The sequence below is a fragment of the Hibiscus syriacus genome, unplaced genomic scaffold, assembly GCF_006381635.1.
Source record: "Hibiscus syriacus cultivar Baekdansim isolate YM2019G1 unplaced genomic scaffold, ASM638163v2 tig00003398_pilon, whole genome shotgun sequence".
NCBI classification, from domain to species: domain Eukaryota; kingdom Viridiplantae; phylum Streptophyta; class Magnoliopsida; order Malvales; family Malvaceae; genus Hibiscus; species Hibiscus syriacus.
This window is the reverse complement of record NW_024061969.1, coordinates 731,757-752,665: the sequence shown is the minus strand read 5'-3', so window position 1 is coordinate 752,665 and position 20,909 is coordinate 731,757. Positions and strand designations below refer to the sequence as shown.

Sequence of the window (20,909 nt, the reverse complement as noted above, 5' to 3'; positions counted from 1 at the left end):
CATGTGATGTATGATACAAGGCGTATCTCGTTTCAGCAAAACTATCAAACCAATGAAAACCAATCTGTCCAAAATCTCAATAGGTATCTTGTAAGGGCTTTTCGATTTTGCAGGTATCCCATATCATGCGTTCGTATATTTCGGGATATAGATACGAGAATATGATCCTCTAAGGACCCTCCAACGACATGAAAAAACTATAAAAATACTCATATTCGACACTCACATCCAAGCACAAACAACCTAAAACAAGACCTCAACAAGACTGCAATCCATTTACCTCTAAAACAAAAAACTGAGGTCAAGAATGAAAATCATCACACAAAAAGGTCTGGAAAAACAAACATGCAAAAACCAAGCTAACTCTTTATAAGCACACACAGAAGCTCATATGAATTATCATATATATGCAGAAAAAAGACAACAATTTCCAGAAATATTCCACAAAGGAAACACTTTCAAGAAAGTAGTGCTAACCCATTTACTCCTGCAAATACCCTTAACAATGGCTTCACACAAAACAAGACCAAACCATTGACACTATTTCATTGTATCTAAAGTACAAATAATAATATAATAACAATAGTTCCTATGTTCAACTTCAAATTCCATTTAACTATTGGGGACATTGAGCTGTCAGAAGCAAATTCAAGTACGAAAAGCACTCCGTGTGTGGCATAAATATGCAGCTACAGTCATGATATGCAGGTCAATAGAACTATAGATCAGAGTTAACAACTAAGAAAATCTTTAGGATGTAATTTTGTGGATCCAATAAAACAACCAAAAGCAAACAGAAACCTAAACAAGTCAATATCTAGGGCATGTATATACAATTCAAACAATAACAACAATATTTGAGAACATCACTAGACAATATAGTTGACATAAAGTGCAAATGAAGAGATCAAATCCCATTAAATCTTACCTCTTTTGTTGTAGATCTCCATCTGTCTTAGTGTTCAACATCAATTTGATTCTCCTCTGCTGGTCGTCGTATTATACATTCCTCATGCTCTGATCTTCCATTCAATGGAACCAAGCTCTCAACATAAGCAGTAATGCGCATTGTTTCCTGATAAGCGTGAATACCAAGATTTATCAACTCTTGTATGGAGGGATCAAATAAAACTAGTTCTTGATCCGAGCTCTCGAGAAATAACTCGCCATTTTTCCAAAACCCCAAAGGTCTCTCAACTCCAAGAATAGATTCAACACTGAATTGTTTAGTCCATGACCCATTCACAACCCATAAATCAAAACACTTGTCAGTTCCTTCCCTTGGGTAAAAAATAGCACCAAGCAATCCATTAAATTCTAAAAGTTCCAAATAATATTGTTCTAAACTCCCACCAAATTCAGGCAGTGGTGAAGTTGAAAACTTTTCATTAACCATATCAAAAGAAAGAATAAGGTGATCAATTCCAACTGCCTGACAATAAATAAACCCATTGACATAATTATTAAACAAAGCAAAAGCAAAAGCATCAACACCAGGAAATGAAATTTCCTTCCATGAATCGCTTTTAAGCGAATATAACTCAACTTGATCGATCGAATGACTATAAATGCTCAAACCTTCTTCATTTTCCCATGAAAAATAATTAACAACAAATATTACAACTTTGAAGTCATCAGTTTGAGAATCATACCCAAAACCAAGGCAATCACAACTAGTGTATTCTAGTCCAGGAGGGCGCTGGACTGTGGATTGAGGAAGGATTTTAAACTCTCTGGTAGATGGGTTCCAAAGGGCAACATTATGTCCAACTACTGGCTCTGCTAAACACAATATTCCATTACAAGGGCCATGAATTAAAGGTGCATGCACAAAATTCTTGAAAAAGGGTAAGTGAATATTTTGTTTTATTCTAAAATTTTTGTCTTTCTCGGTCGAAAGTTGAGAGAAATAATGGATGTCATCACGGGTGTTACCATGACAACGTTTGAGGAGGAGATTAAGGTTATTGTTTTCGAGATTGTTTTGATGATGTTTGGTAATGAAATGACGGGTTTCAAAAGATAAAGACCAGGGCTTACAAACGCACCTAAAACGAGTTAAGGATTTAACAGGAAGCTTTGACAAAATCTCCAATACCAACATCTCTGGTAATTCGGTACTAGTTTTGATCAACCCTTGCATCTTCCCTCTTTAACTTCTCTATTTCCTTTGTGTTTTTTAATAGATGATTTTGTTTGGGGAAAGACGATGAGAACTAATATGAAAGAATGCGAAGACAGACATAACAAATCACATCAATCTTCTGTAACAAGAAATCTACAATGGAAACTGATCATTTGTTACACTATTTTGATAGGCCTGGTCCAGCCATTTTAAAACCCATTAGCTTATCATAGACAAGGTTTGCACAATATTGACTATATACAATATATTAGTATTTTAAAATAATTAAAATAATATATTTAATAATAATATATCTATAATCATTTATTATATTTTAAATGATTAATATAATTTATTCTATAATCATTTGTTACTTTTTTACTATTAAAGAATATATTTTAACATTATAAAAATAAAAAACCTCTAAAACTTTAAATATATTATAAATATAAATGAGTAAATTAACACTTTATATAAGATCGGGTTGGATCAATTATTTTTTTACCTGAAATATAGTCTCACCTCAACTTGAAATTATCTATTATATAACTCGTCATGCCCTGAACTCGAAATTAAACAAAAAAAACTATTTTTTGTAACAAGAAAATTATCATAGGTGTGGGCCTGGCCGAGCCTTTGGTAACTTCAAAAATCCATGAGCATAACATAGGTAGGGTTGGCAATATATCATTTTGTAAGCTATTGAAATATCAAATAATATTATGCATTTTATTAAGGGTAAATTATACTAGTTATATCTTATGTTTTTGATTCGTTTAGTTTTTTCACCGGTTTAAAAAGTTTTTGGTTTTTGTCACTTTTATCTTTGGTCCTTATTGTTAATAAAAATGGTTAAATTTTAAGTTGACCTCTGAATTTAGACAAAATATTAATTTGACCTTAAAATTTACATAAAATAATAATCTAACTCTTAAACTTTATATAAATATGAATGACCCCTAATTTCAGTTAAAGTTAACGTCTCTACTCACAACTCATCGTCATTGTCGCCCACAATCAGTTTTCATCACCAGTCATCGTCGTTGGTTGTCATGTCAACATGCGATGCCATGTAAGCTTGATACTTCATCTTCATACGTTGATTGTTTGTTGACTAACGGTTTTCATCCACATAGGAATTCTTTTTTTCCCAAATGAAATGTTGGAGGTTAAAGTGCTTGGCTACATATAGATAGGGTCCAATTACACAATTTAATATTTGTTAATTTTACAAAAATTTAGTACTGTTAGATGAGTGAAAATAGAAAAGTGAGATAAACAATAAAAAAATAGAAGATATTCAATGAAAAAACAAAGAATTAATTTCATTCAACTATCTCTACTCATCCAATAATCTTGAATCTATGTATAACTAAAAATATTTTACATTGTATAAATGGATCCTTATATATACTTCAAACCCTAAATTTTGATTTCAAGATTAATCGGGCTGTTGAAGGATAACTAAATTATCACAAATTCAATAATCCAAAACCTCTAGCCTCATGCATTTTTTTCTTCTATTCTTTCTTTCTTTTTTTTTTTTTTTTTTTTGCAAAATCCCTTCAGTTTAATATTGAAATCACTAACAATACTAGTCAACAATTTAATTTTCAATCCTAGTCAACAATTTAATAAAACAATACAAATCATCATTAATTTCAGTTTAAGATTCATATCAGATGCGACAATCATGCATATTTAAGCGAGTTCAAATTTTATTTTATTAGAATTAAATAAATGTGTAAATGAACTAAACGAACACGAACCAAAATATGTTCATGTTTGTTCGTTCAATTTTTAACTGAACATGAACAATTAAATAAATATTTTTTTATTAAATTTCATATTCAAATTTGATCTCACCTATTAATATTTGTGAATAATAAATTTTATTAAATCTATAAATGCATTTAAGATTTTTATTATTGTTATTTATTTTATTAATTTTGTTCATGAAGTTTAAGGGAGAAATCATAATATCTATATGACAAAAGCCCATAATTGCATCATTTTCCTCTTTCCAAACCTTCTATGGTCAAGTTGATTCAGGTGAATTACTGTCACCAAGATCCACGTGTTTTTTATATTTGTTCTGTTAATGTTCAAGTGATGACTAGTATTATGGAAGGACTTAATTGAAACGATATTAGTACTTTGAGAAGTAAATTAGAACATTTAAAATTTGGGGACCAATTCAAAATATGATACATGATTTAGGGATGTCTAATGCAAATAACATAAAGTATTAATTTTACAATCTCTACTCATTCTCAATTTCTAACATTGATGTTGTTTAATGATATATATATTTTATCTTTATAATTAAGGGTTCCTGATTTAGGTTATTTTTTTGAGAAAATAACCCCAGTGACCAAAAATGCCTTATAATATACGATTTTAACCAACTTGTTTTGGATTTACCAAAATGACCAACTAAATCGCAATGCAATCGATAATTCGCAACGCGATCTCTGGTATCGCAAATCAGCTTCTAGATTCGCAACGCGATTCTGACTATCGCATTGTGATTTCCCAAATTCGCATTGCGATTTTCCTAAATCGCAACGCGATTACGTAAATCGCAACGCGAATACGTAAATCGCAACGCGAATACGTAAATCGCAACGAGATTCTGACTATCGCAATACTGAATTTAAAAATTCGCAACTCGATTTATGAATTCGCAACAGGTTTTAATTTCGTAACACAAATGTTTTGGATATATAACTACGCAGCAGCAGCAACTCATAACCTAAATCCCTAAATTGCAACTCATTCCATCTCCATCTATCACTCTCTTCGGCGACATCCGTTCCTATATCCAACGACATCCTTCCCCATCCGACAACAGGTTTTAGTTTCGCAGCTCGTTTGTTTAGTAAATTAATTTACAATAATGAAATCATCTAATGTTGATCATGTTTTGATAGATTTGTGTTTTGGAGGGTCATGGGAGAATGTTAATGGTGTTTTACAATATATGCCTTTACCCATGAATCTTCAACTAAAACTGTAATAAAAAAAGTTAACTTATGAAACTCTAATGTTACGTGTTGCAAATAAATTAAATTTAGAGCCCCTAAGTGGATTTAGGCTATCTTATCAGAGAAATGGTAAAGTTTATTTGTTAACCGACAATGAAGATGTTGAACAATTCATTGCTTACATTAGTGTTTCAAGTGATGATGTTACATTGTATGTTGTTAAACCTAGAAGTAGTGAAGTTGGGTCAGTAGCGGGTAGTAATCAACTAAGTTTTTCAACCCCAGTTTATGGTGCTCAAAATTTAATGGTTCCACCACAATTTCATCACCAAGAAAATATTGTTTCACCACATTTCCAATACCAAACACAATCTCAAAACCCAAAACCTTTCCCTAATCCAAATCTCAATCAACTTTCAGCACCAAATTTCGGTTTTCATATTGACCAATTAGACGATGATGATCCAACAGAAAAAATTGTGAGTACTAGTCCGTATTCGAAATTTGATCTTGGTCAATACCCGGACTTTTTTGCGTGTAATGATTTTGATATTGGTCAATACCCGAATTTTGATGATGAAACAACCGTTGCCGAGGAAGATGTTATTGATGATAATGAGGAGGAAGTTACGACTGTAAATGAACATGTTGAACATCCATTTTGTAATTCATATAACACTGAAGAAGAAAAAGAAGAAGAAGAAATCCCCAAAGAAAAGTCCCCGAAGAAAATGCCACGGGAGTATAACTGGAATATGCCAGAATTACTTCAGATACCGGAAGAAGAGTTGGTAAAGATAGTAGTTGATTGTTACACAAAAATTATTCGTATCAAGAAAGATGATTGTTTTGATACAAAGGAAGACTTGAAGATAGCTTTGTATACGAAATGTGTGGAAGATGGCTATCAACTAAAAGTTAACAAATCAAGTAAAGATTGTTTCGAAACAAGGTGTATGATTGACAAAAATTGTATGTGGCGTATGATTGCAGAGAGGATAAAAGATTGCGAAATGTTTCAAGTTAGGACTTTTATTGATAAACATACATGTTCAAGAACCCAAGTTTTTCCTCACCATAGACAGGCAAACAAAAAAGTGTTGGGTGGTTTTCTGGCTGAGTTAATGTTTTTGAATGGTAGGGTATATCGGGGACATGAAATTATGACTGACATGAATGCTCGGTTCAAGATTAGTATCTCATATTCTCAAGCTTGGAGAGCCAAATGTTATGACTTGGAATTGTTGAGGGGGTCGCCAGAAGCATCGTTTGCCCAACTGCCGGCTTATTGTCACAATTTAAAGCTAAAAAATCCTGGGTCGGTAACTCATATCAAAACAGATAGAGATGGACGCTTTGAGTTGTTGTTTATCACTATTGGTGCTGCGGTTAGTAAATCAATATAATTTTCTTGACTCATTTTTGTTAGTTACATGCATTTCACATTTAAATGATTATATTTCTTGTGTATATGATTTTGTAGATTCGTTCATTTATTAATTGCATGTGCCCAGTTATTATAGTTGACAGAGCACATTTAAAAGGTCGATACCTTAGAGTAAACTTATTAGCAGTAGCCATGGATGCTAATAATGGGATACTGCCAATAGCTTACAGGGTTGGTAAATATGAAACCTCTGATTCATGGACATGGTTTATGGGGCATCTTAGGGATTGCATAGGTCCTATTAGCAATCTGACAATCATATCCGATAGGGCAAACTCAATTGACAACGCTGTTAGAAGGTGTTTCCCAGATGCTTTTCATGGACTTTGTGGTGTTCATTTGTATAGAAATCTAAAATCAAGGTCTGCTGGTAAAAAAATCACAAATGGACATACTGGAAGGCTGTAAAAGCTTATCGGGAAGTGGATTTTAATAAGCATATAAACAGTTTAAGACGTGTTTTTCCTCAGTGTGCTCAAACACTAGAAGATGTCGGGTTTGAAAGATGGTCAAGAGTACATCAACTTGGAGCAAGATATGGTTTCATGACGTCTAATAGTGCAGAATCAATCAACGCTCTAAGTCGTCATTCCCGGAAATTACCCATTACTATATTAATAGAGTTTTTTCGAGCCTCTATTCAACAGTGGTACTACAAGAAAAGAAACCATGCAGGTATTATTTCTTTAAATTCATAACTTATTATATATTTTACTAAGTATTATTTATTTAAATTTACAGGAACATTGGAACATCGTGTTACACCATGGACAGAAAAAAAGATAACGAAACGTGTTGTGAAGTCAACGTCATGGAGAGTTGAACCATGTTCAAACACTTTGTTTGAAGTACTGGATAATAACTTAAATGGGCTTGTCGATCTAAATGCAAAGACGTGTAGTTGTATGAAATGGAAAACATCTGGTTATCAGTGTGGCCATGTTATAAAAGTTTCTCTTCATCTAAACCAAGATGATTCAAGCGCATACGCTATGGATTGCTACACTACAAAAGTATATCGACAGACTTATGGCGAGATTGTCTACCCTATTCCACATCCTTCTGAGTGGGACATACCAGATGACTTGCAAACAGGTTTACCACCAGCCATGGACAGAAGGCTACCTGGCCGACCAAAAAGTCATGATCGTATATCGTCTAAGGGTGAAGAGAAGAAGAGATCGACATGTAGTCGGTGCAAGGAAAGTGGTCATACAAGGTTGACATGTGGATCACCAGTGCCATCACAATCATCTTTTCCTCTACCAAAATATGGATCCTCATCAAAATCCAAAGCTCATATGGTGTCAAGCAAAAGTCAATCAAAATCGCAATCATCTTTAAAATTCCAATCACAACCGGCTTCACCTTTTGGGACTGTTAACTTAGGTGATTTTTAAATGCAAACGTTGTATTATGTGGATTTTATGTGTGAACTTTTAACATTTTCAGTTAGGCATGTATTAGTAACTTGAGTTTGAAATTTGCTATGATCTGTTCAGTTGTTATCACTTATTAGGCATTCATTTGACTATCGCAACACGGAAATGATGTTCGCAATCATCTTAATGTCTATCGCAACGCGGAAATTACTATCGCAATGAGAGAATCGCAATGCGAAATGAAAATCGCAACGTGAAAATCGCAACGCGAATATGAAAATCGCAACGTGGAAATGACTATCGCAATGCGAAATGAAAATTGGAATGAGAGAATCGCAATGCAAAATGAAAATCGCAACGAGGGAATCGCAAAGCGAAATGAAAATCGCAACGCGAATTTAGTTTCGCGTTGCGATTTTGTCGTTGCGATTTTGTCGTTGCGATTTTCATTTCGCGTTGTGATAGTCATTTTTGCCTTCAACATAATGCAGATTGAAATCAACAAAATCAACCATTACATTTCAATCAATTAAACACGCACAAATAAGAATTATGTTCACATCAATTAAACAAATCAACTTTTACAAATCATCTTTTACAAATCAATTAAACAATCAAAAAATAAGAAATAATTCTTATTTCCTCATCTACTATTGAATCAACTTTTGCAGCCATACATCATTTTCACGCAACTCACTTCTGAGATTAACCTGCAGAAACCAAACATTTGCTCAAACAACACTTTCTACACATCTAAAACCTACAAATAGCAAATTATTGAATTCTAGGTACTTAACCAAACATTTTCAAACCAAAAGCCTATAAACTTACCAATTGTTTATGGACATTTTTATAACGCGGATGCAGGTAGGCAGCGTCTCGTATATATCGATCTAGCCATATAATGTCGAAACCACAAGCCTACTGCAGCTCTATCTCTATCGGTGGGAGGTAGATACTTTATACTTCCTGTGATCAAACGCTCCAACGCCAAGCATACGAGAGGACCACAATCCCCTCTGGCTCCTTCAGTTTGTTGTGGTGCGGCTCGTCTCTGCTAACTGTAATATTGAGCTTCTTTGGCTTCTTGTTTCCAGAACGAGTCAAATAATTTATCGCATCCAAGAATTTAGCCAAATGAGAGCTCCATCCCTTAATAATATCTCTTAAATCAGCCAATGATATGTAATTTATCATGCTATCATATATTATTGCCTTAAGGGATGGGAGCTGAAGCTCGACGAGAAGCCAATGTTTACGTTCCAAAACAGGGATAAACACCTGCAATCATAAGTAATAATTCATTCATTTGCGCACTTATTTATGAATACCTTTAAACTCAATCTAAAATAAATACTAACCTTATCGACCTCCCACCATGCAGGATAAAGTTTAGCTTGTCCATTGCCCAAAGCAAATGATTCATCTCGTTGATTCTTCAAGTGAACGACGTTAAAAGACGTAAGCATAATTGTATATCGTGTATTTCTTTTATTTTTCTTAAGTTTCCTAATTATTAAAAGATGTGACACCCACGCATCGATATGCTATTTTACAAAAAAAGACATATATTAGTGACTTACATAAATTTTAAAAAAATAATCAAATTGAAATATAAGAAAAATATAAGACTTACCCCTCCATAGAAATAGCCATTGTCTTCGACCCCTAATAATACGCCCCACCAAGACCGATCAAGCAATAAATAGATATCATCGTTGAACTTGCATATGTCAGTGAAACACCCCTGGCTCCGCTCATGTAGATAAAAATCAACTGCGGTCTTAGCCCAAAGGGTGTTATCCAGAATTGTTTCCAGTAGTTATCTCCTCTCCACTTCAGATACCGGAATGGTACTGGCCGGTAACTCATACGAGAGCCAACTCTCATCCATCATGTCCGGCACGTCAGAGGGTTTCTCAAGAATCTTACATATGACGCCATGTGAATCGGGCTCTTGAATGGTGGGAGGGACCTCTTCAACGATGACAGTGGCCTCTTGAACGGTGGGAGAGGACTCTCGAGGAATGATAGGGGCCTCTTCAACGATAGGAGTGGACTCTTGAGGGATGACAGGCGAGTCGGGCTTCTTCTTGCGGCGTCTTCGCACTATTGGGGTGTACGGAGACTTAATAGCACGTGCACGCCGTCTGATGCGTGAACTCCGTTGTGCAAGAAAAACCCGACGTAAAGCATCCACCTTATCAGGCCGCTAAATAATTAAATACAAAAATCAATAAATAAATAGACATGATATTTAAACAGTGAAAACAAAGACAAATATGTTTCAAACTTGCATTGTATTCACCCAAGTCATTATTCTATCATAGTTCACAAAATGCATCAGATAACAAAGACAAATATGTTTCAAACTTGCAACACTGTCAAGTTAGTATTTGTCTTTGTCTATTGGTTGAAGTAATGCAATTCATTCAAGTTTCAATTTACAGAAGAAGAATAGTTTCTGGAACTTAAAATCGCAACGTGAATACATAGTTTAGCAGAATTGGCAGCAACCGAACAAATTTACTTTCAACCAAAAGACAAAACAAAGACAAATACTAACTTCACAGTGTTAAAGAATACGCAGTTTAGCAGAATTGGCAGCAACCAAACAAATTTACTTTCAACCAAAAGACAAAACAAAAGACAAAACAAAAGACAAATACTAACTTCACAGTGTTAAAGAATAAACAGTTTAGCAGTATTGGCAGCAACCGAATAAATTTACTAAGCAATCTAAGTGAAATGGTTAATCTAAGTGAAATTACGAGTAAATTTATCATCAAGTTAAATATGGAAAATCTTAAACTTACCTCGTTGCGTAGAGTATGAACCTCATTCTGCAACGATACTACCATCTCACGTAGAGAGGCAACCTCACCACGTAAAGTAGACACCTCCACACACCATGCACCATCGTTATCGCGTAGAGTACCGATCTCCTCACGCAAGGCATTGACCTCATCACGTAACTCCCTTGACTCATCCCGTGGAGGTGGAGGTGGAGAACAGGGAGATAGAAGTTGTGGCATCTTTGTCGGTCGCTTATCATGAGGTGATGGTGGAGAAGAGGCTCGATGATGTGACGGGATAGGTGATGGCTCTCGTTGTAGAGGTGTATAGTCGGGTCGATCAGGTGATGGCTCTGGGTGAGGTGATGGCTCTCGAAGTGGAGGAAGTGGAGGCTGCTCATCGTTCGTGCCATCAAAAAAATGCTGACTAGCTTGCCACCAATCAGTGGCAAGCTCAGCCTCCGTGGGTGTCAGTCTCTGTAATAGAGTGTTGGCCTCCTAAAAATATAAAAACTCAAACAAAGTTAAACGTCTACTATTAATAACTTGTTTATATATGATAGTATTTGTGTTAACTTAAATTATTTATTGTCGCATATGGTATTAAGTCTTCCCAATCCAACAGACGTTTCTTCTTCCAGGAAATAGCCCTAGGAATATCATTTGAAGTTTTTAATGCATATGTCCGCATGCTGGGGAAAGCCTCGAATATCCAAATCTACAAACAATATAATAACAAACATTAGTAATTGTTAAATAATTAATTATAATTTTGAAAACATTATATAGAAATTCTTACCTTAAAGGCCCAAACAAAGCCTGACAAAGTGTATTTCGACCCATCGCCTCGCAAACTTTTTCGGTCATCAAAGGCAGACGACAACTTAGTCCAGGTAGCTTTCCATATATACGAACCCCACGGAAACAGATTCCATGCATTTAGGTCCTCTACCAATAATATTAGCTCCTGAGGAATAGGTAGTCTGGCCTCTCTGCCTAAAAAGCCGGCATACAAAAGTGTTAGAAGGCATACTCAGACAACATCGACGTCATTCATCCGAGTAAAACCATCTTTCTGATTAAACAATTTCTTCAGGTCGTCGACGTGTTAGTTCGACTTCTCTATTGACTCATCAGGAAAAACCCAGGATAACCATGATGGGCGGGTGATATGACGAGTGTACCGGCCTACATCATCGTGTCCGAATTGTAGACCAGTGACTAAGCAGAACTCCTTCCGCCCAAAACAAGTATACGCCGGTGGAAAATGAAACCATATCTCTTCCTCACCACGTTGTATACTGTCAGGTAGATCGCTAGTCATGGTCTGAAGCCACAAATGGGTCAAATTAGCATCTCCACCCGGATATTGTACTCTCAGCCATGGCCCGAAGCAGGTTTCCTCAAACAATTTTCTTTGTGCAGGTGAAAGCTTCGAAGCAATTGTAGTGGCTAGGCTAACTTTATTCCTTAATGTCAATGAAGCCGAAAAAATTTCTACAAAAACAATAAACATACCAAGTTATATATACCAAAAACTAAACTGTGAAGATATACAAAAACAATAAACACAAAGAGTAGTAGTTTATTCTTGAAACTAAAATTTGCAACACTGTTTTGTCTTTTGGTTGAAATGAAAATTTCAACGAGAGAATGACTATCGCAAAGCGATATGAAAATCGAAACGAGATAATCGCAACGCAAAATTAAAATCGCAACGCGAAATGAAAATCGCAATGCGATTTTGGTTTCGCGTTGCGATTATCTCGTTGCGATTTTCATTTCGTGTTACGATTTTCTCGTTGCGATTTTCATTTCTCTCGTTGCGATAGTCATTTTCGTGTTGCGATTTTCATTTTCATGTTGTGATTTTAAGTTTAGAAACTATTCTTCTTCTGCAAATTGAAACTTTAATGGATTGCATTACTTCAACCAAAAGACAAAACAAAGACAAATACTAACTTCACAGGGTTAAAGACTAAACAGTTTAGCAGTATTGGCAGCAATCAAATGAATTTAATAAGAAATCTAAGTGAAATGGTTATTCTATTATTGAAATTACCAGCAAACTTATCATCAATTTCAATATGAAAAACCTAAAATAATGCAAAAATTTCAAAATAAAAATAATTAAAAAAACTAACCCTCAGAGGTTGATTTTCTATTTCTGAATGATTGTGAGGGATTTCTGACCGTGAATGGTTGTGAGGGATTTCGCCAGAGATGGGGACGGAAATCTTCGGAGATGGGGACGAATTTCGCCGTAGAGAGTGAGAGATGGAGATAGGACTAAGTTGTGATTTTAGGTTTTAGGTTATGAGTTGCGATTACGGGATATACTGTGGACAGTTCAGTGTTCCGATAATTAATATTCGTTTTTGGAATTTGAAAATAAAAAACGCGTATTCTAATGGCGCTTTAAAAATCGCGTTGCGATTTACGGATACGCATTGCGATTTTACGTATTGTCGTTGTGATTTACGGATACGCATTGCGATTTACGTATTCTCGTTGCGATTTATAGATACGCGTTGCGATTTACGTATTCTCTTTGCGATTTACGGATACGCGTTGCGATTTTACGTATTGTCGTTGCGATTTACGGATACGCGTTGCGATTTTACGGATACTCGTTGCGATAGTCAGAATCGCGTTGCGATTTATATGTTCGCGTTGCGATTTTCATATTCGCGTTGCGATTCTGGAAAATTGCAATGCCAATTTGTACTATCGCATTGCGATTCTTCATAATCGCGTTGCGATTCTGGGAACTGATTTGCGATTCTGGAGATCGCATTGCGATTTTTATTTCGCATTGCGATTTTGTTGGTCATTTTGGCAAATCCAAAAAAAGTTGGTTAAAATCGTATATTATAAGGCATTTTTGGTCACTGAGGTTATATTCTCTATTTTTTTTTATATAATTATTAAAGTAATAAATTTTACTTTTATTTTATAGAGTCTAAATTAACATGAGATTCAATCAAAACCACATCTTATTCAAAGTTTTATTTAATTATCTTCTAATTTGATAAGATAAATTTATTATAAAAGCCTTGATTATTTTTAGAAAATACTTTATAAAAGCAGGTATCTTAATTTCGGGTTGATCAAGATTAAATTAACATAAGAAAGTATATATCATTATCAAAATTATTTTTCTTTTCCTATTCTTTGAGGTTAATTTTTTTAATTAGTGCATGCTGATGAAGATACATGAGGAAAATTAAATAAAAATATCAATAATGGGTTTGATTTAAATTGATATATTGTTTTATTATTTATTATTTTTATAATTTAAATACTTTTATATTTTTAAATTTTATTTTATTTTTATAAACACTTTTATAGTTTCACCCCGACTTGAAGTTATAAATTATATAACTCATCCTGCCCCAAACTCGAAATTTCAAAAAAGAAGTCCCTATAAGATCGAGTCGAGACCCGTGGGGCTCAAGTATTTTAACCATCCCTAAGTGTGAAACTCATCAAGATTAGGATAACCACGACCATTCACGCTGTAGGAACCTTTAAATTTCTCAACTTCCAAATTTGCTAATTCACTTAACTTAACATGTTTATCTATTTTGATCTCCAGATAAATACACAACAGAACACTCTGGATGAAAACTAGTAAGATCACAGAACGATTTCTCCCATTATTGAGTGTTGTCTTCATAATTCTTCGTATTGGACAAAGTCTTCAACAATATCCTCTTGTTATTGTTTTCTTTTTTACTTGAAAAGTAAAAAAATGTCTCATTAAAAATCCCTCATACTTCAATTAAGTTGGAACTCAAACAAGATAGCGGGAGGAGAAAAGGGTTCCCAAAATTATATTAATATAAAAAATAATACAAAATTTACAGAAACAATAACAAAAAAAGTAACAAGAACCAACCTAACCTCTCAACATAAAACAGTAACCAAAGCTACTTCAAAACAAAATACCAAATGGAAGCTAACCCTAAAGAAAATTAGCTAAGAAAACACTAGAGTCAAAGATCCACTTCAAACCACAAACACCAGTGGAACCACATTGCACAGCAACAAGTCAATCACATTCAATGTTTAGACGAAAGATGAGGCCCGTATATAATGAAAATAAATACGATATGAGTAATTTATTTTAGATATCATAATGATCGAACAAGAAAATATACAGAGACGAGTTCAAGCCTTGGAAGGTTTACGACAATCATTATTCGAAGTTTTTATTAGGGGAGAGGACTATTTAAGAAAAATTACACTAGTGTTCATGGTTCGGAAGGGGCATATAATAGCACCATTTTTCACTGGCAATGTGGACAATTTTGAATCATCTGAACCTGATTCGGAGGCGTTGGTCTAGCATAACATAAACATATCTCCCACAATTACATTGATCCATTATTGTTATTTGTGTTGCAAGCAATCTCAGGTAAAGCTTTGGCAAGGTTTTGAACTTTACTTATAACTTGTAGAACCGTATAACTATTTCTTGGAATAAGTCTCATAATTGAATTAATCAAAGCAAATTAAGGATTGTGTTAAAAAAATGAATACTCAATTATATTATGACATGTATAACAATATTCAAACCCAACTATTAAGGGCTAATTATACCGAACACCTCAAAATTATATTTAAATTTTAAATTGAACCCTAAATTGTAAAATATTTTAATCAAGTCCTTAGATTATCAGTTTCATTTCAATCATGTCCTACTACTTGTCTAGCAATATGTTTGAGTGTTAAATGTCTACCCATATCAAAAGACAGAAAGTTTCATTAAAATTTGATAGGGTAATTTCTTTACAATCTCTACTTATTCTCAAATTCTAACATCTTATGCTACATACTTAGAGACGGACGTCAAATTTTATACTATGAGAGTGAATTTATAAAATTTTAGAGGAAAACGAACTTATAAAATTTCAGGGCGACAAAAAAATTATCAATAAAAAATATACATAAAAAATCTAAAATATAAGAGAATTTGAAAATTTCAGGAGAACGATTGCCGCCACCCGCCCTCCTCATTATATACCTAACTATTGCATGCTTTCATATATATTTACATAAAATAGATAAAATTTTAAGGAATATTTTTACAACGTACCATATTATTAATAAATAAATTAATATGCACCTGCAAATCATAATATGTAGGTCAATAAAACTGCAGATAAGAGTTAACAACTAAGCAAATCCGTATGACTTGCTTCCACTAAAAGAACAAAAAGCAAACAGAAACCTAAACAAGTCAACATTATTTTAGAACATCACAAGACAATATAGTTTAGATAAAGCGCATATCAAGAGACCAAATCCCATTACATCTTTTCGTTTTTGTTGTAGCTCCCCATCCATCGTAGTGTTCAATACCAATTTGATTGCACCTCCAGCTGGCCGACGTATTATACATTCCTCGTGCTGTTGTCTTCAATTTATCGGAACCAAGCTCTCTACATAAACAGTAATCTGCATTGCTTCCCGATAGGAATGGATACCGAGATTTTTAAGCTCTCGTGTGGAGAGGTCAAACAACATCAGTTCATGATCAGAGCTCTCAAGAAACATGATAGGTTAAGAAAATCCACAAGAGTGTCTAAGCTGAATCCCAAGTATTTGGATTAACAAGCCATCATGAAATACCCAAGTAGGAGTCATCAAGGAAGGAGTGCAATCGTGGGTCCACTAGCTGCTGAATAATATAACGTGTTTTAATTTTCTGTTATTATTATTAGTTATTATTTCATTTGTTTGTTTTCATTATCCTATTTTTTAGAGACGTGATACGATAACTAGGAAAAGTTGTTATTTGTCAATGTTATTTAAACTACTGGAAGTGAAGAAGAAAGGGAGAAAAATTTCAACCAAATTTTCTGTGGTTTGTTCTTACCCAAAGTAGAACGTTATAAAATTTCTAGAGCTTTGATCAAGACCTATCATAAAAAGCAATTCGCCATTTTTCCAAAACCCCCAAACGCCTATAAAATCCAGGAACATATTCAAAACTGAATTGTTTAGCCCATGAACCATTCATAACCCATAAATCAAAAGACTTATCAGTTCCTTCGCTCGGGTAAAAAAATAGCACCAAGCAATCTATTGAAGTCCAAAATTTGGAAACAATATTGTTCTAAAGTTCCACCAAATTCAGACAGTGGTAAATAGCACCAAGCAATCCATTGAAGTCCAAAATTTGGAAACAATATTGTTCTAAAGTTCCACCAAATTCAGGCAGTGGTAAAGTTGAAAACTTTTCACTAGCCATATCAAAGGAATGAACAAGGTGATCAGAACCCAAAGTGTCTGCCAATAATAAAACCCATAAACATAACTATTAAACAAAAAAGAACTATAAGCAAGAACCCCAAGAAATGTAATTTCCTTTCATGAATCGCTTTTGAATGGGTATAAATCAACTTGATCGATCAGATGACTAAAATATCTCATGCCGTGATAATTAGCAACCAATCTTACAACTTTGAGGTCATCATTTTGAGAATCATACTCAAAACCAAGGCAATAAAAACTAGTGTAATCTAGTTTAGGAGGGCGCTGAACTGTGGATTGAGGAAGTGTTAATACCCCAAAAAATTTGGATAGTAACCAAAATGAATAAATTGAAAGTTTGGTATCTAAAGTATAAAATTTGGAAAGTTTAGATACCAAACTGTAATTTTAAAAAGTTGTATAACCTGGTCCCGTAAATAATAGTTTACCCCAAAGATTGATGTTTTCGTGGGTTTCAGATTTTTCATACAGAGTTTGTGTTAAAAGCTACAAAGTGTGAAAGTTCGAGAAAAATTCGGATAATCGGATCGACTTGAAAATTCAAGAAATTTGCTAGATGATCAAGCAAGCGAAAAATGTTTTTTTTCCATGCTTTAAATTTATAAGATTTAATGTGGAGCATTGGATTTAAGTTGATTTCCATATTAAATATTAGCCATTAGATTAAAAATGACAAGATTGTAATTTTGGAACTTTAAAAGGGAAAAGTTGTAAACTACTAACTTCATGGATTAATTTCAGCCCTTAGATGATAAATTTGATATGTTGCATAATTAAGATCATTGGATTTTAAGTTCATAAAAGTAATGTTGGACTAAAATTAATTTTAAATTCAAATAGGTTATAAAAATCTAAAAAGGACTAAAATTAAAAAATCCAAGAACTTTCTTGAATTTGTTTGCTGCTGCCGTGAGTTACAGCAAAAGCAAGGTAAGTTTTAAAATTGATTTTTAAGCATTTTAAATTAGATTTAAGGTTAAGCCATGAAATCCAATTTTGTTCTCCATTGAAATTTCTTTTATTTGGTATCATTTTTTCATTGTTCATGCTTATAACCCTAAATTTATGAAAAGGGTGGATGAAGGGATGATGAAATTTGAGGTTTCAAGGCTTGAAAATGATGATATAGGTGTTATGATGCTGATTTTATGTTCCAAATAATGAAAAATCCATTAGTTTTCCTTTAGGGATCCATTTGGAAAAGATGAAAAGTTAAGGAGTTGATGTTTTGAATCAATTTTTATGTTATTTATGATGAAATTATTATGTTTTATACCTTAGCATGTTTATTCAAGATTGAAATGAGGAAGAATGGTTGAATCCTAATAGTAACCAAAACGATACTTTAAGAAAAATTTGAGAATTATTTTAAAAGCTTGAATTAGATGAAGGCTATGGTAGAAAATCACAATACATGTTTAGATTTTTTTTTTTTTAATCTTGAAAACACTTTTGGAAAGTGATGGATTATATTAGGCCATATGGATTTCTTAAGGGAAAATTTATAGGAAATTCAAGTGACTTATTTATGATATTTGTTATCTTTTAAGGATTAATTTGATGATTAAATTATTGGATTTAGACTTGAAATGTGAAATTTTTATGATTAGTCCTTAAAGTCTAAAAGAGAAAAATAAGGGCTTAAGGTGAAATTATAATTTTAAAGGTGAATTCAAGTAAGTTAAGGTGAAAATAAGTGTAGGAAACATTGTAATTACAATGTTGTATCGGAATGAATATTATGAATTTTTCGTACACTATATACGCATGGGTTAGATGGATTCTAACAAGTTCTTTTGATTATTTGTGTTTATGTTTGATGTATTTATAGACATCAATCAAAACTGGGATCTAACTAGCAACAAAGGAGATGAAAAAGATCGATCTTAAAGCTTAACGAGACTTACCTTTTGACTTGTATAAAAAGTGTCAAGGTGAGTGAAATGCATACATAACATGATACATGGATGTTTTATACATCATTAAGAAGACTTGCGATGAGTCTACCTTGTTTATATTAGCATGATATTTATGTCATTAATCATATATTTGACATATTTTAAATATGTCAAAAGTTAATATAAAATACATTTATCACTATTTTATTTATGATGTTATATAATGAGGTTATTTCGGGTGAATTGCCCAATATTGAATTATGTTGATATACAATGCCATGAATGAAATAAATATAGACTATATGCCCAAGTAGATCATTGAGATTCAATAGTATAGTTGTCATGTCATAGAGTCCAACAGCAGGCTGTATATTTGATTTAGCACTATAGTGTATATAAATGACACTTAGTGCATATGATAGGCACGACCTTATGTGTATTAACACTTCGGTGCATATTTAACTCGTGTACCCAGGGTTCTCATAGGCTTATGTTTGGGTTATGGTTTATGGGTTAATAAATTATAAGGAGATGATTAAGCTTATGAGCTTATGTAGTAAATGACTAGTATACTGGTAAGAAATTATATACATTGTTTATTTCATTTTAATATGTCTAACATGAATGTAACACAAGTAGAGTGATCATGATGGATTGAGTATTGTTATTTCTTTATATATACATTGTATTGCACTGATTATTATTTTTACCTCACTAAGTATATACTTAGTGTGTAATGATTTTCAAGCGTAGGTAAAAAGAATAAAATTCGAGTAAGGAGTATCAAACATCAAACTCACTAAGAGGTATATCTACAATATCAATAATTACATCAATCTGATTTAGTTTAAATTTCTAGTTGAAATGTATATAATAATAATAGTTTGTTTCTACTAGTTTAGATATAACTAGTAATAAATTATAAGTTAGTTATGTTGGTAATGATGGATAATGGTTAAAATAAAAAATGGATAGTTTATATTAGTGTTGTAATTGTTAAATGAATTACAAGTTCAATAATATGGTAAACAATAAAATAAAATGAATCTATTGATTAAGGTTTAATATAGGCAATTTTTAAGCAACTATTAGTTATGTATTGCTAAGTTGCTATCTGAAATTGGATTTAGTTTGGTTAATTAAAAATTAGAAATTAATGTTACTTGCTAAATCGATAAATGGTTTAAATTTAAATGTTATAAAATCAGTTTGTGACATTCTATGTATTTAGGAATTAAATACGGGTAAGAATGTTACATGAAGCATACTTTAAACTCTCTGGTAGATGGGTTCCAAAGGGCAACCTTATGTCCATTATATGGCTCTGCTAAACACAATATTCCAATACAAGAACCATCAACTATAGGTAGATACACAAAATTCTTGAAAAAAAATAAGTGAATATTGTGTTTTGCTTTAAAGTTTTGGCCTTTCTCGGTTGGAAATTGAGAGAAATAATTGAAGTCATCACAAGTGGCACCATTACGACATTTGAGAAGGAGATTAATATTATTTTATTTTAGGTTGTTTTGATGATGTTCAATAATGAAATGAGGAGTTTGAAAATATGAGAACCAGGACTTAAAACACACCTGAAACGTGTCAAGGATTTAACGGGAAGCTTTGAGAGGGATCTCCAACACCAATACCTTTGGTATTCCAGTTCTAGTTTTTCTCAACCCTTGCATCTTCTGTAACCCCCTCAGGCCGATGCGGGTGGCTTGATCCGATCCGAGGTGTCACATTAGGGCCACCTGAGTGACCCATCGTAGAAAATCTCATAAATTAATTTTTTTATTAAAACATGTAAAATCATGAAATCATTTATAAATACAAAAGTAAAATTTACAGTATTCAAAAGTAAAACAAATTTCATACTCGTATGTAAAATAAATTACAACCTACACTCCCCCTAATCACCTGTACTGTATTCTGTAAACAATGCCAGTGGAACTCCCCTATTGAAGTCGATAGCTGCAAATGTACGATTCTT

At 33.2% G+C, this 20,909-nt stretch overlaps 1 protein-coding gene across 1 annotated transcript; it reads right to left on the bottom strand.

Annotated features, from left to right (window-relative positions):
• Window positions 1-955: 955 nt before the first annotated feature.
• On the bottom strand, window positions 956-20,683 carry LOC120175992 (F-box/kelch-repeat protein At3g06240-like). The gene is made up of 4 exons (XM_039182518.1): window positions 20,597-20,683; window positions 20,245-20,349; window positions 19,705-19,717; window positions 956-1,764 (listed from the first exon to the last, which is right to left on the bottom strand). The coding sequence occupies exons 1-4, from the start codon at window positions 20,681-20,683 to the stop codon at window positions 956-958; spliced, it is 1,014 nt and encodes a 337-aa protein (XP_039038449.1).
• Window positions 20,684-20,909: the final 226 nt, after the last annotated feature.

Excerpts from the sequence above, each read along its gene's own strand:
- LOC120175992 (XM_039182518.1), bottom strand. The coding sequence starts at position 20,683 with ATGGGTCACTCAGGTGGCCCTAATGTGACACCTCGGATCGGATCAAGC. Across the intron at positions 20,350-20,596 it reads GGGTTACAGAAGATGCAAGG|AAAGGCCAAAACTTTAAAGC; the intron begins GTTGAGAAAAAC and ends TTTCCAACCGAG.